This window comes from Sorex araneus, chromosome X, assembly GCF_027595985.1.
Source record: "Sorex araneus isolate mSorAra2 chromosome X, mSorAra2.pri, whole genome shotgun sequence".
In the NCBI taxonomy this organism is placed as follows: Eukaryota; Metazoa; Chordata; class Mammalia; order Eulipotyphla; family Soricidae; genus Sorex; species Sorex araneus.
Genome location: NC_073313.1, coordinates 207093471 through 207107238, shown reverse-complemented (window position 1 = coordinate 207107238; position 13768 = coordinate 207093471). Strand labels below are relative to the sequence as shown.

At 45.1% G+C, this 13768-nt stretch overlaps 1 protein-coding gene across 1 annotated transcript in view; it reads right to left on the bottom strand.

The window, feature by feature from the left end:
* Positions 1 to 522: 522 nt before the first annotated feature.
* MAP3K20 (mitogen-activated protein kinase kinase kinase 20) overlaps positions 523 to 13768 on the bottom strand; it is a 190600-nt gene continuing 177354 nt past the window's right edge. The window contains exons 18-20 of the mRNA XM_004601161.2: positions 12902 to 12976; positions 9893 to 10043; positions 523 to 1484 (exon numbers count right to left, since the gene is read on the bottom strand). Coding sequence (XP_004601218.2) covers positions 808 to 1484; positions 9893 to 10043; positions 12902 to 12976 — 903 coding nt within the window. The 3' untranslated portion in view covers positions 523 to 807. The remainder of the gene's footprint in view (positions 1485 to 9892; positions 10044 to 12901; positions 12977 to 13768) is intronic.

Sequence of the window (13768 nt, the reverse complement as noted above, 5' to 3'; positions counted from 1 at the left end):
TCAGGCCCCATACTGGAGCCTTCGAGGAAAAAAGGAAAAGTCAGAGATAGGCATCCTGTCTTTATCTAGAGGCTTGGTATTTTTGTTGTCCACCATCCATTCTGCATTAATTTCTACCCACTCAAATGCTGCCTGAGAATAGTGATTTGCCGAGCTTTTCCGTGCTTCCTTGAATCATGTATCCAAGACTAGTTAGTGTCCTGTTCAGTTTCACCCAGGTCCAGGCCCTGGTAGCCAGAACAGTAGTGGCAAAGGACGGAAGGCTCTTGTTTGCAAATAGGTTAACTTAGTCTGTCTGAGAGATAGTACAGAGGGTCTGGTGCATGCCTTGCACACGGCCAACTGAGGTTTGATCCTTGGCATCCCATATTCTTTTGGGTCATACCCCGTGATGCTCAGGGGTTACTCCTGACTCTGCACTCAGGAATTTCACTTGGGGCTAGGCCCTGCTAGCCAGAACAGCAGTGGCAAAGGATGGAAGGACCATAAGGGATGCTTGGGATTGAACCTGAGGCAGCCATTTGCCAGGCAAACGCCCTACTCTCTGTCCTATCATTCTGGCCCCATTTTATGGGAAACATTGAAGAACTATACTTTAAGTGGGGCAACCAGTGTCCAAGATTTTGGCCTTTTGATTTCGCTGTGTAGTCCCGATGAGAGGCTCTTTATAATTCTCTAAAACCCAAAGAATGCAGTATTCCTTCTCAGCCTTTCCGCACCAAAGACATCCTAGAATCCAACTCCTCCAAGCCCGTTAACAAAACAATGAAAGACACCTTAGGCATATTCCCGCTCAAAAGATCACAATCAAAAGTTTCTCCTTCCTCGGAAGTTGCCCCTGCCCCTTTCCTTGCTGGCCTTGGCCGGGGCGGGCCTGTGCGGTTTCTTGCGATGCACCACCTTGGTCCAGCCGCCCTCGCTGACTTTGTTCTCGCCCTCACTGGTCCGCGCGTCCGTCTCCGCGTGCAGGGGCATCCCGGGGATGGGCCGGGGACCGCGGCGCTCATTATTGGCGCTTCTTTTGAGTGTAGCCGGAGAAGGCCCGTAGAAGTTGCCAGAATACCTCTCCCGCGACGGGGTGGAATGCTGGCTCTTCCCCGCGTACCTTCCCCTCGGAGAAGAATTGAGCGAGACGCTCCCGCGGTCGCCTTTGCTGCGGCTCCGACCCGCGTAGCGGCTCCCCTCCGACGAGGGGTCGGCGTGGAGGCTGGAGAAGCCGCTGTCCCTGGAGTTGAGGTGCAGGGAGGAGAAGTTCTTGGTCAGGCCCAGGCTGTACTGCGTCGGCGAGGAGCTTCGGGAAGGGTTGATGGGGGTGATCTTCAGGGGCACTGGGGTGCGCCTCACGGCCGCTGCATACGAGTCCTGGTCGTTCAGGTAGGGGAGGAACGGGCAGCCCAGGATGGGGTTGCTCTGGGAGCGCTGCAGAGGCGAGGTGGAGGCGATCTGCCGCAGGCGCAGCGTGTCCAGCCACTGGCAGTCCGCGCCTGGGGAGAAAGGGAGTTGAGCATCTCCGAAAGCCTGATTCATACGCCTGTTTTGGCGTTTAGTCTCCCAAGCACCACCAGGAGCGATCCCGGTGAGCAGAGCCATGAGTGAGCCCTAGGAATGTCTGGGTGTGGTCCACAAACCAAAAAAATTAATTAAATTGGCCAATTTTAGAGACAATGTATTTCTTTATTTTGCTTTTGTGTGTGTGTGTCGGGGGTGGGGTGGGGTGGGGGTCACACCTGGTGACGCTCAGGGGTTATTTCTGGTTCTGCACTCAGAAATCACTCCTGGCGGTACTCAGGGGACCATATGGGATGCTGGGAATGGAACCTGGGTTGGCCGCGTGCAAGGCAACCCTACCTGCTAAATTATCGCTCCAGGTCCAATGTATTTATTTAAAAATTCTATTGATTCCTGCTCGGTATTTTTTTTTTATGTCCACGAGTTTATAGTTTTAATTAGTGTTTTTATTTGAAATAGTGTCAACTTCATATGCTGTTGTAAACAGTATTGAGGTCACACCTGTTTGGGATGCCCGACTATCCACAGATATTCTAGACCAGGTAAAGGGACTCTTCTGTTATACTTCGAGTACAATCTTTTTTTTTGGGGGGGAGGGGGTGTCACCTACTTGTGCTCTGGGCTTACTCCTGGCTCTAAACACAAGGGGTCACTCCTGACAGTGCTGGGAGAAACCTCTGAGATTCCCAAGTGATCTCAATAAGGCAAGAGCCTTACGGGCTGTGTGATCTCCCTGATCTCTACAAAGACATTTTAAAAATGAAGCATTTATACTTACCAAAATTACTCATGCTCTCTGCCACGCTTCCATAAGCTTTACTTGGAACATTATTTCGTTTAATTTTTCCAAATATCATCTCAGATAAATACTACTCTCTAATTGCATAGAGGAGGAGACTGGCGCTCAGGAGGCTAGTAACTAATTAGAGCTAATAATTCCAGGCTTTTCTGTATCCAGGTCTCATCTTTTCAGCTATGTTATCATTTCTAGATAACAGAAACCGTATGTTTGGATGGCAAAACTGTGTGTTTGGATAGCAAGGGCATGTTTAGTCAACAAATATATATTAATAATAAGCACTTTTGAATCTGTGAAAATTGTAAAATAAATTGGGTTCTAATCATTAAGATAACTAGAGATGATTTGAAAGGAAGACTGTATCGCCAGAGAAATTCCTGATAGTGAGAAATACGAAATGTTTTCTGCATAAAAAGAAAATAAGGCTTCATGGAAAACAGGAAGAAGTTAAGGTAAAGAAATGTGTGTGTGTGTGTGTGTGTGTGTGTGTGTGTGTGTGTGTGTGTGTGTGTGTGTGTGTGTGGTGTGGGGGTTAAGGGGCAGGGCATTGCTTAGAGTACTGCAACACATGCTCTGTGCTCTGAGTTCACAAGGCCTTGAGTTCAATCCCCAGTTCTTTATGCCTTCTATCAACCACCTCAGGCCCACACAGCAGTGGTTGAGTATTAGCCCCTGATCCCCCCAATCACTGCCTGTGGGGATTTTTGAGGAGGAAAAAAAATCAATCATTTTGTAAAAACATAACAAAGGAAGGGGCATGGATGGAACTTGGTGGTAGACCAATTTCCTTGCGTGCATGCTACCAGCAGCAGCACATAAGCCGGTTTCCCTGAATGTGTAATGTCCTTGATTCAATCCCTGGAATTGCAAGAGTAATTCATTAAGGAGGCCAAAGAGATCATACAGTGGGTAGTGTGCTTGCCTTGCCTTGGGTTCAATCCTGAGCACCCTAAATGACCCATTGAGTCCTGTCAGGAGTGATCCTTGAGCTCAGAGCCGAGAGTAAACCCTGAGCACCACTGGGTATGACCCCAAACAAACAAAATATATTTAAAAATATTAAAAAATATATTTTAAATTAGAAAAGAAAATGAAAACATTGGGGTGGGAGATAGTGCAGTGGTTAGGGACCAAGCTTAGCACCACTGCCTGACCCGCCTGAATTTAATCCTCTGTATCACATGTTCCCCTAAACACCCCCCAGGTACAGCCCCAAACATTCCCAAGCGCTGTCAGGGTAGTCCTAGTAATTCATGGCCTATCACACACATGGCAGAGTCTCTTGCCCTCGCGCACCTGGCTGTCTTCCCCGGGGCCTCCTTGGAGGGGATGGGCTCCAGCTTCCCTCCCCACCCTGAGCAGAGCTCCTGGTGGCCGAAGACCTCCGAAGCCTAGCCATAGCCACGTTCAAGGCCCCTCTTCACACGTTCGGACTAGCCTCACGCATGAAGGAACCGGCAGAGGAACCCAGGTGTGTGGGACCCGGGCTGAGACCTCCAAGGTTGCTCGGATTGGGACTGGGCCTGCTCCACCCAGATTTCCCATCTCCCAGTAGCTAGGCGGTCACACCCAGGGACTGCCCTCGGGGCGCTGTATAATCCTGTCATAGGCCAGCATCCAGAGACTTAAAAGCCAGCTCCCGGAAGCGATATCTTATAGTCTACTTCTCCCTCTGGGAGAACCTGGCAAACTACTGGAAGTTTCCTGCCCACATGGGAGAGTCTGGCAAGCTCCCCATGGTGTATTCATATGCCAAAACCAGTAACAAGTTGGGTCTCATTCCCTTGACCCTGAAAGAGCTTTCAGTACGGCATCGTTGGAAGGATGAGTAGAGAGAGGCTTCTAAAATCTCAGGGCTTGGACAAATGGATACGTTACTGAGAACGCTCGAGAAATTCGATGATCAATGGGATGATGATGATGATGATGATGATGATGACGACACACACACACACAATCAAAAAAGAAAAATAAAAGAAAATAATTCACAGGAAACTACATGTCAGTGAATAAACAGTTCCTCACCCCTAGGATATTTCTTGTCTTTCCCCGGGCCTGAGCTGTGTGTCCATCTAGAGTGTTCTGCTAGCCAGGTAGAGACTCCAGTGAGGCACAATATATGCTACTGGCCCTGCTGATTAGCAGCGCCCTGACCAGGCTGCAGAGGAGACGGGGAGTCTCAGCCACAGAGTGACTTCCTGGGCCCTGCAAACCTCACTGTTCTGGTTGTTCTCCCAGATTCCATACGCCCACAAATCTACTGCCTGCACTTTACCACCACTGCAGTTTTCAGCCCTGATTTGGGGGGGGTGCGGGGTGGGGGGAATAACCCTCTCAGAGAGGGCTGCTGGTGTCAGGGAAGTGGATATAGTGCTCAGTAGTGGCCAGAACCATGGGAGGGGAGGGCAGCAGCTGGGGGTGGGGGGCGGGGCCCAACAAGCCTTTCTCACAGCTAAAGAGGAGAGCAGGGAAGGGAATGCCAGTGTTGTGTGAAGATTGATTGCGAGAGGGGCAGGCTGAGGGCAAAGGTAACTTGCTGAGGCTGGCGGGTGGAAGTCAGAGCAGGGTGTGTGTGTGTAGGGGAGGGACTTGTCTGTCCTTGAGTGGCACCTGCAGCCATCTACCCCTGCACGTGGTGTTTGGGTAGAGAGTTCATTTTAGGAGAGAGAAAGGCTGTGATTAAGACATCAGCAGGGCCTGGAGAGACAGCTCAGTGGGCCGAGCCCATCCAGCACCGCAGGGTCCCCTGAACACAACACCAAGAGTAACCCCTGAGCACTGCCAGGTGTGCTTCCAAAATCAAAACCCCAGATCCATTAGCATCTCCCTGAATCATCTGGCTTTGCAGAACAGAGGTTACCAGTTTCTACCCTCAGCCTCTGAGTCGGCAGAGTTGGGGAGGGCTTGAGATTTTTATATTTCTAACTAACTTTCCAAGTAATCTTGAAGCTGCTGGTCCCAAGGCCTTGGGATTTTATCCAAGGGAGGGTGTGTGTGTAAATAATTAGTTTATGTGTGTTTCTTTGTGTATGGACTGGAGCAATAGCACAGCAGGTAGGGCCTTTGCCTTGCACGCGGCTGATCTGGGTTTGATTCTTCTGTCCCTCTTGGAGAGCTTGGCAAGCTATGGAGAGTAACCTGCCCGCATGGCAGAGCCTGGTGTATTCAATATGCCAAAACCCAGTAACAACAATTCTCACAATGCAGACATTACTGGTACCCGTTCGAGCAAATCGATGAGCAAATCGATGAGATAAGAGTGCTACAGTGCTTTATGTATGGGGGGGTGCACCCAGTTGTTCTCAGGGGCAACTCCTGACTCTGTTTGGGTGTGGTGCTCCAGGAATCACTCATAGTGGGAAAGGGAATCAGGTCTCCTCTCTGCAAAGCATGCACTCCAGCCTGCTGAGTTCACTTTATAGTTTTTAGTCCACTGCTGTTGGACTTTTTGTTACTTGGAACTGAAAAACATATCCTAGTGCATCCAGGTGTCATCCCCTGAGCTTTTCCATACATAAAGGTTAAGAGAACATAAAAAGGAAGGGAAGGGAGGAAAATTAGCTAAGAGTTGAGCAAAAGAAAGTTAAGGGCCCCTCTTCTCCTGCAAACTTTCTAGATAGTAATTAGAGGAGCTGGGAGGTGGGTCAGAGGTAGAGTGTATGCTGTGCATGCTTGAGTTACTGGGTTTGATCCCTGGCATGTGGAAGCAGAAGCAACATCAGAGGGAAAAGGCCTTTGTAGAGCCATTCTAAAAGGTCTACATGGAGAGGAAATGATACTGGCCATTTCTGTTTAAATGTTTAGAGAAAGAGAATGTTATTTACAATCTCTCCAAAGATTTGGATTTAATACAAGTTAGTGGATACCTGTTTATCTTCTTACTGACTTTTTTTTTTTTTTTGGTAGGATTTTGGACCACACAGTGGTGTTCAGGGCCTACTCTTGGCTTTATGTTCAGGGATTACTCCTAATGGTGCCTAATGGAATCGAACTAGGATTGGCTGCATGCAAGTTAAGTACCATTATCCCTGTGTGGCCTCTCCATCCCCTGTTGCCCTCTACTATGTCTTTCTCCACCCACACAGAGTTAGCTCTTCCCAGCACTGCCTCCCTGTTGACAGTAGTTCTCCAAAGGAAAATTCTTTTTTTTTTTCTTTTTGGGTCACACCCAGTGATGCTCAGGGGTCACTCCTGGCTCTGCGCTCAGGAATTACCCCTGGCCGTGCTCAGGGGACCATATGGGATGCTGGGAATCGAACTCGGGTCAGCTGCGTGCAAGGTAAACACCCTACCCACTATGCTATCACTCTAGCCCCCAACCATAGGAAAATTCTTTAAAAAATAAAGCACCTGGCATAACTGGAAAACCACATGCGAAAGAATGGGCTTAGACCTCGACCTGACACCATGCATAAAAATAAGATCAAAATGGATTAAAGACCTCAACATCAGACCACAATCCATAAGGTACATTGAAGACAAGGTCGGCAAAACCCTTCATGATATTGAAGCTAAAGGAATCTTCAAAGATGACACGGAACTAAGCAATCAAGTAAAAACTGGGAGATAAACAAATGAGACTACATTAAACTAAGAAGTTTCTGCACCACAAAGGACACAGGATCAGAATACAAAGGCAATCTACAGAGTGGGAAAGGATATTCACCCAATACCCATCCAATAAAGGATTGATATCAAGGGTATACAAAGCACTAGTTGACTCTACAAGAAAAAAACATCCAACCCCATCAGAAAATAAGCCGAAGAAATGAACAGAAACTTTTCCAAGCAAGAGATATGAATGGCTAAAAGGTACATGAAAAAATGCTCTGCATCACTAATCATCAGGGAGATGCAGATCAAAACAACCATGAGATACCACCTCACACCCCAGAGAATGGCACACATCCAAAGGAACAAAAGCAACTGCTGTTGGAGAGGATGTAGAGAGAAAGGGACCCTTCTACACTGCTGGTGGGAATGCTGACTGGTCTAGCCCCTTTGGAAAAACAATATGGACACTACTCAAAAAATTAGAAATTGAGCTTCCATTTGATCCAGCAATACCACTTCTGGGAATATATCCTGGAGAAACAAAAAAGTATAGTCGAAATGACATCTGCACTTATATGTTCATCGCAGCACTGTTTACAATAGCCAGAATCTGGAAAAAACCTGAGTGCCTGAGAACAGATGACTGGTTAAAGAAACTTTGGTACATCTATACAATGGAATACTATACAGCTGTTAGAAAAGATGAAGTCATGAACTTTGCATGTAAGTGGATTAACATGGAAAGTATCATGCTAAGTGAAATGAGCCAGAAAGAGAGGGACAGACATAAAAAGATTGCACTCATCTGTGGAATATAAAATGGCAGAGTAGGAGACTAATACCCAAGAATAGTAGTATATAATACCAGGAGGTTGGCTCCATGGCTTGGAAGCTAGCCTCACACGCTGGGGGAAAGTCATCCCAGATAGAGAAGGGAGCACCAAGTAAAATGTGATTGGAAATCCCGAGCAGGGAGGGAGATGCACGCTGAAAGTAGATTAGAGACTGTACATGATGGTCACTCAATACCCCTATTGCAAACCACAACACCCAAAAGGAGAGAGAGAGAACAAATCAGAATGCTCTGCCACAGAGGTGGATTGGGGTGGGAGGGGATGGGATAGGGGGGTGGGATGGATACTGGGTTCATAAGTGGTGGAGAATGGACACTGGTGGAGGGATGGGCTCTCGAATATTGCGTGAGGGAAAAACAAGCACGGAAATTTGTGAATCTGTAACTGTACCCTCACTGTGACTCACCAATTAAAAAAATAAATAAATTATAAAAAAAGAAAAAAAAATAAAGCACCAATGATTTATCTTCAGAAATCTGGAATTGGGGGCTAATGAATGAATGAATGGCTTTTAAGTGGGTAGAATTTAAGGGCTAGAGAGATAGTAAAAAATGGTGAATGTACTTGCCTTGCATGTAGCCAACCTGAGTTCAATCCCCAGCACCCCATGTGGTTCTCTGAGCTTGCCAGGCGTGACCCTTGAGCACAGCCAGAAGTAAGCCTTGAGCACAGCTGGGTGTGGTCCCAAGCCCCCAAAATAAAATATAATAAAGTGGTAGGATTTTAAATGTGTGAAACTTGGAAGTGGCTTACAGTTATTTGTGACATGTGGATTGGGAAATAGAGAAAACCAGATTTTAGTTAAAGAAAAAAGAAAACTACAGAAGTGAAGAAAGAAGATCAGCACAGATTTCACAAGAGTGTTGGAGCTACCAAACACTTCTGGGTTGTGAAAGTGCCACAGAGGGAAAATGTGTCCTGAAAATATTTATTATTTGGAAGGGGAAAAATGAATCAGTATCATAAGAAGTCTTTAAAGTCATGATGTAAGATGAGATTATTGACTTGGAACTAAAGATCTTAGAAATAGAATGTATTTTGAAAGGGAAGTCAGTGAGAAACAGCATCTGCTATATGGCTTAATCAGGACGAGAAATAGGATGCCCTTGTTTATTCCAAGAAGACAAAAATATTAACTTGAAACGATTTATGCACACCCATGTTCATTGCAGTGCTAAATATAACTTCCAGGATAGAGAAACAACCCAAATGCTCAATGACAGGAGTAGATAAAAGTTAGTAAGTGAATCACATGGGGATTTGCTGCCTATTCTCTTTGTTAGCTTGCTGCAGCCCCATACAGCTGAACTCCAGACTATGGTAGAGTTTCTGCACCTCAAAGGTAAACATCAGAAACTCTTGCCAGAAATGACCAAAAAGAAGCAGTTTAACAACCACTCATCTGGCCTTTCTCTGTTATTTCTAGACCATTTCTTTACATCATCTATTAATCATTGTCACCATTATCCATCATGGACATTTGTTGTTTTCTCTTTCTCTTGCCTTCCTACCTTCTCTAATTCCCCTCCCTTGACCTACCCTTCTTTCCCTCCCTTATTACTCCTGTGCTTTGACAATATACTGGCACTCATTCAGGGTCCAAGGAGCTGTGCCTGTGATAGTAGTGCTGGACACAGATGTACCTTCATATCTTTAGCTACAGGCTTCTTTTGGAAACTTTCTCTCTCTCTCTCTTCACACACACACAAACACATGTGTACATGTATGTGTGTCTTGATGGGTATGTGGGCCACATCTGGCAATGGTCAGGGGGCTTACTCCAGGCTCTGTTACTCAGGGATCACTTCTGACATTGCCTTGAGGATCATATGTGGTGCTGTGGATTGAACCAGAGTTGGCTGCATGCAAGACAAGTGCCTTTACCCTTTAACTCCTTTACTACCTCTCTGGCTCCTACATATGCATTTTTATTTACTAATACAATATAACCATTATTGATTTTCATTTTTATAGTAGTTATCAAAGGACTGAAGTTTAGCATAATATGCTCAGATCTGTAAATCCATAGATACTACTCCCTGTACAAGTTGCTAATAGAAAGTACTAATCTAAAATCATAAGGATATAGTATATTAGAAATCAACATCTCTTCACGCACTGGCACTTATCTCTGGCATGAGAATGGAATTCTAGTCCGATGTGTCCTCCAACTTACTTGAGTCAGACCTGCTCCGAGGGTTGCCCTCTGAATTGGGGAGTACTGTCTGAATGGCCAGCTGGACTGTTTTCACTTCATCTTGAGCTTTTGTTTGACTCCACTGAATCAGATGCACATGTTTAGTGCTTTTGGGAGTTCTAACATCACTCTGTAAAAAACAAAACAAAACAAAAAAGAAAAAAACAGACAAAAAAGGAGGAAGGAAGAAAGAAAAGAATAAGAGGAAGAAGTGGAGGAAGAAGAGGAGGTGGATGAGGAAGGAGAGGACGAGGGAAGGAAGAAGGAGGAGGAGGAAGAAGAAGGAGGAGGAGAAGGAGAAGGAAAAGTGGAGGAGGAGGAGGAGGAGGAGGAGGAGGAGGAGGAGGAGGAGGAGGAGAAAGAAACCCATGAGCACATATATAGCACATACACATTTATCAAAGCAGAAGGGAAAAAAATCAGGCATTATGTGAAGAATCATTAGTGCTTTTATGTGCTTCAGCTTCATGCCTCAGAACAGCAGCATAACCCATCAGGTAAAATACTGTATAGTTGCCTAGATGATTACCATTTGATGAAAAAAAACTTCTTAATTACTTTTTTTCTTTGTGGGTTATAACACTTTCCCCACTAGTGGAATGTGGTCATTAAATATGTGGCTGAAAAGGCTGGAACATATGCCAGGTTCCATCCTTGGCATAGCGTAGCCCCCTAGCATTGCTGAGAATGTAACCACCACCCCAACAGAGAGTGGCTGACTTCTTTCAGAAATTCTCTATTTAGCAAATCTAAACCTATGTCTTCATTTAACAGACAAAAAGTTATTTTCTCTGTTTACAGTTTTTGAACAGGGCTGTTTTGCTGGATAAATGTAAATCTGACCACCATTCTGCCTAAGACCACTGAGGCTCATCAAGCTCACTGGGCAAGCATGGTGGGTTAATTAGCTCATGGAAATGTTGGGCTACAGATGCAGAAATGATATGGGTTAGAGGGTTAAGAATAAAAATGAGTCAGGCACAGAACACCAGATCAAGACACACCATTGTATGTCCTGAGGCTCCCCTCACCCACCATATCACTAGGTCACAAATCAGGGTCAAGAGCCTCTCATGATCCAATAAGGCAAATGACATTTGTTTTATTTTAATGAAATGATTATTAATAATAATAATAATAATATTGCTACTAATTCGGTTTGAGGGCACACCTGGTGGTGCTCATGACTTACTTCTGCCTCTAGACTGCACTCAGGGATCACTCCTGGCAGTGGTCAGGGACTCTATGTGGTAATGGGTTGCTATGCGTAAGAAAAGCACTTTATCCCCTGAACTATCTTTATATTCCTGCTTTCTGTTTGCTTGTTTGAATTTGTTTGTTTTGGGGTCTTCCAAGCAGTGCTCAAGAGGCCCAGTGACCTCACCATTGATCATTGACCAACTAGACTGGTTTAATGCAAGGGTCTGAGGGTTTGAAGCTGCTCAGACCCTGCAATGCTGAGGATTTCTGGGGCCATATTGGCAGTGTTGGGGGTCACCAGGGTCACCCCAACACTGGAATCATATGGTGCTGGGAATTTATCCCAGGTATAATATGCACCTTAAGCACTCTCCTGCCCTCTGGCACCTTATTAAATGGTTTTGAATGAATGAAGTGAAGATCCACTAATGCTAGATGTGCTTGGTGTTTTCCAGTGTGCCAAAATTGTGCTATGGCAGCTCCCCTCCAACACATGCCCACAGGGTTTTGCCACCTTGTACAATATAGGCCTCAGCAGCCATAAAGATGGCGCTGATTTTTCTGTTTTTCTTTTTTGCCACATCCAATGATGCTCAGGGGTTACTCCTGACTCTGCACAAGAATCACTCCTGGTAATGCTCAGGGGACCATAGGGGATGCTCGGGATAGACCCCGGGTCAAACGCATGCAGGGCAACACACTCTATATTAATGCTCCAGCCCGAAGATTGTGATGATTTTAAAAGTACATCTAGGGACTAGAGAGATAGTTCAACTGGGTAGGGTACTTGCTTTGCATGTGGATGTTCAATTTCTGGCACCCCAGGTAGCCCCCTGAGCCCTGCTGCCAAAAGCCAAAAATCCAAAAGCAAAGGGAAAAAAATCAAAACCTAAAATACCAACCCAAATTAAATCTAACTTTTTGGTTATTGTGGTTAGGAACTTAACCCAGAACTTGACACTTATGAGATATAAGCTGTACTGCTGAGCCCCATTCTCACCTGAGAGTAAATCCAAACATTCAAGCAGCATCTTGAATCTGTGCGGGCCCTGCCCCATCTTCCAGATAGGCACTGCCCCCTACACCTCAGGAACCCGCCCTTCCTCTTTCTCTGCTCCCCTCAGAGAAGGGCCTTCCCTTCCCTCCCAGTTGGAACTCGTTTCAGCTTTCTCTCTGACTTCATGATATGGTTTTTACCTCTTTCTTATCTGTTTCCCAGAACTGGAACACAAGATCCAACAGAGTGCAGATCTGTCTATCAAAATCATAGAACAGCCCCTGTCAGTCTGTATTTGTTAAATGTGTTTAGCATATTTAGCAAATAAATTCTAACTACTTATTCTTGTAAGTACATATTTTTCTATTTCATGATACAGAAAAATTATGAAATGCTTAAAAAATAGGTCCTGCATTAAGGTTGTAATAAAGGAAGAATTCTGGATCTTTATCAAGAATCAATGATTCATCTTCACTTCTAAAATACTAAGCACCAAGGAGGTGATGCTCTGTTTGTGTCGCTGTTTGGTATCCCAATACTAACACATCATGTTGCATGCAGAAGGTGTTCCATCATTAACTGAGGAATGAATGAACATGGACTGCAGCCTGTAGCTGGGTGAATTTATCCTGCTCTCTATCCTCCCAGTACTTTGTTAGAGTAATTATATTGATCCTCCCAGAGTCAAGGTGGTTAAATAATTTCTCTTCCAATAAATCAGGGGCACTCTGAGGATGCCAATAAATAAATCCCTCTCAGGACACAGGGAAGGCACTCTCCCCAGGGCTTACCTCATATGTGACAGTGCATTCTACAGCTTGATTTTCTGACAGTCCTATGATCCATTTCTCCATCACAAAGGGGGGCTGAAAGACACAAGTTAGGATGGTGAAGAGCAATAAAATCTCCTATTCTGATACCACTTATGATTCTGGGAGGCCGGTAGTGCCACAGATGACTGGGGAATTTGGTTCCATGTTGGATTCTCCTGAAAGTCCTATGGGTCCACCTGTGGCGATGTACAACCTGCCAACATCTAAATTTTGCAAATCATACTTTGTTTCAACAGCTCATCTTGGTTTTCCACAATCTTCTCTTTTCTCACATAGCTTTCAATGTTCAGTTCTTCATTCATATTAACATTTTGAAATACTAAAGAAAACTTTCCCATGATTAAGAAGAGAAAGGTTTCGCAGTGTAAGAAGACCTAGGAGCACATCTCTTGAGAGTGCAGACAGTAGTTGGCGCATGGTGTGGATAACCATTCTGCTTTCCCAGATGTATACAGCAGAGCTGTGAATGTGAACCAAACTGGAATCATGTTTCCTTACTGAAACAGACAGCCCTGGCAAAAGTTGGGAGCTGAGATCCTATTTTAATTTTGATGAAAATAGCCTTCAATAACCTCTACTATTGGCAGCCTTCATTCTAGACTCCAGATTGCAAGTGGTTGACTGATTGTGAGCTGGGTATCAAGCAAATGTGAGGCAGATTTAACTGGACTGGTTTTATGGGAGGAGGTGGTTTATTATGTTTTTTTTTTTTTTTATGTGAGTTGTGAAGACCATGGATGGACTTTGGGGCAAAGTGCATGCATTGCATATATGAGGCTCCAACTTTGACTGCTGGCACAAATAAAAAAAATTAAGTTATTGTGG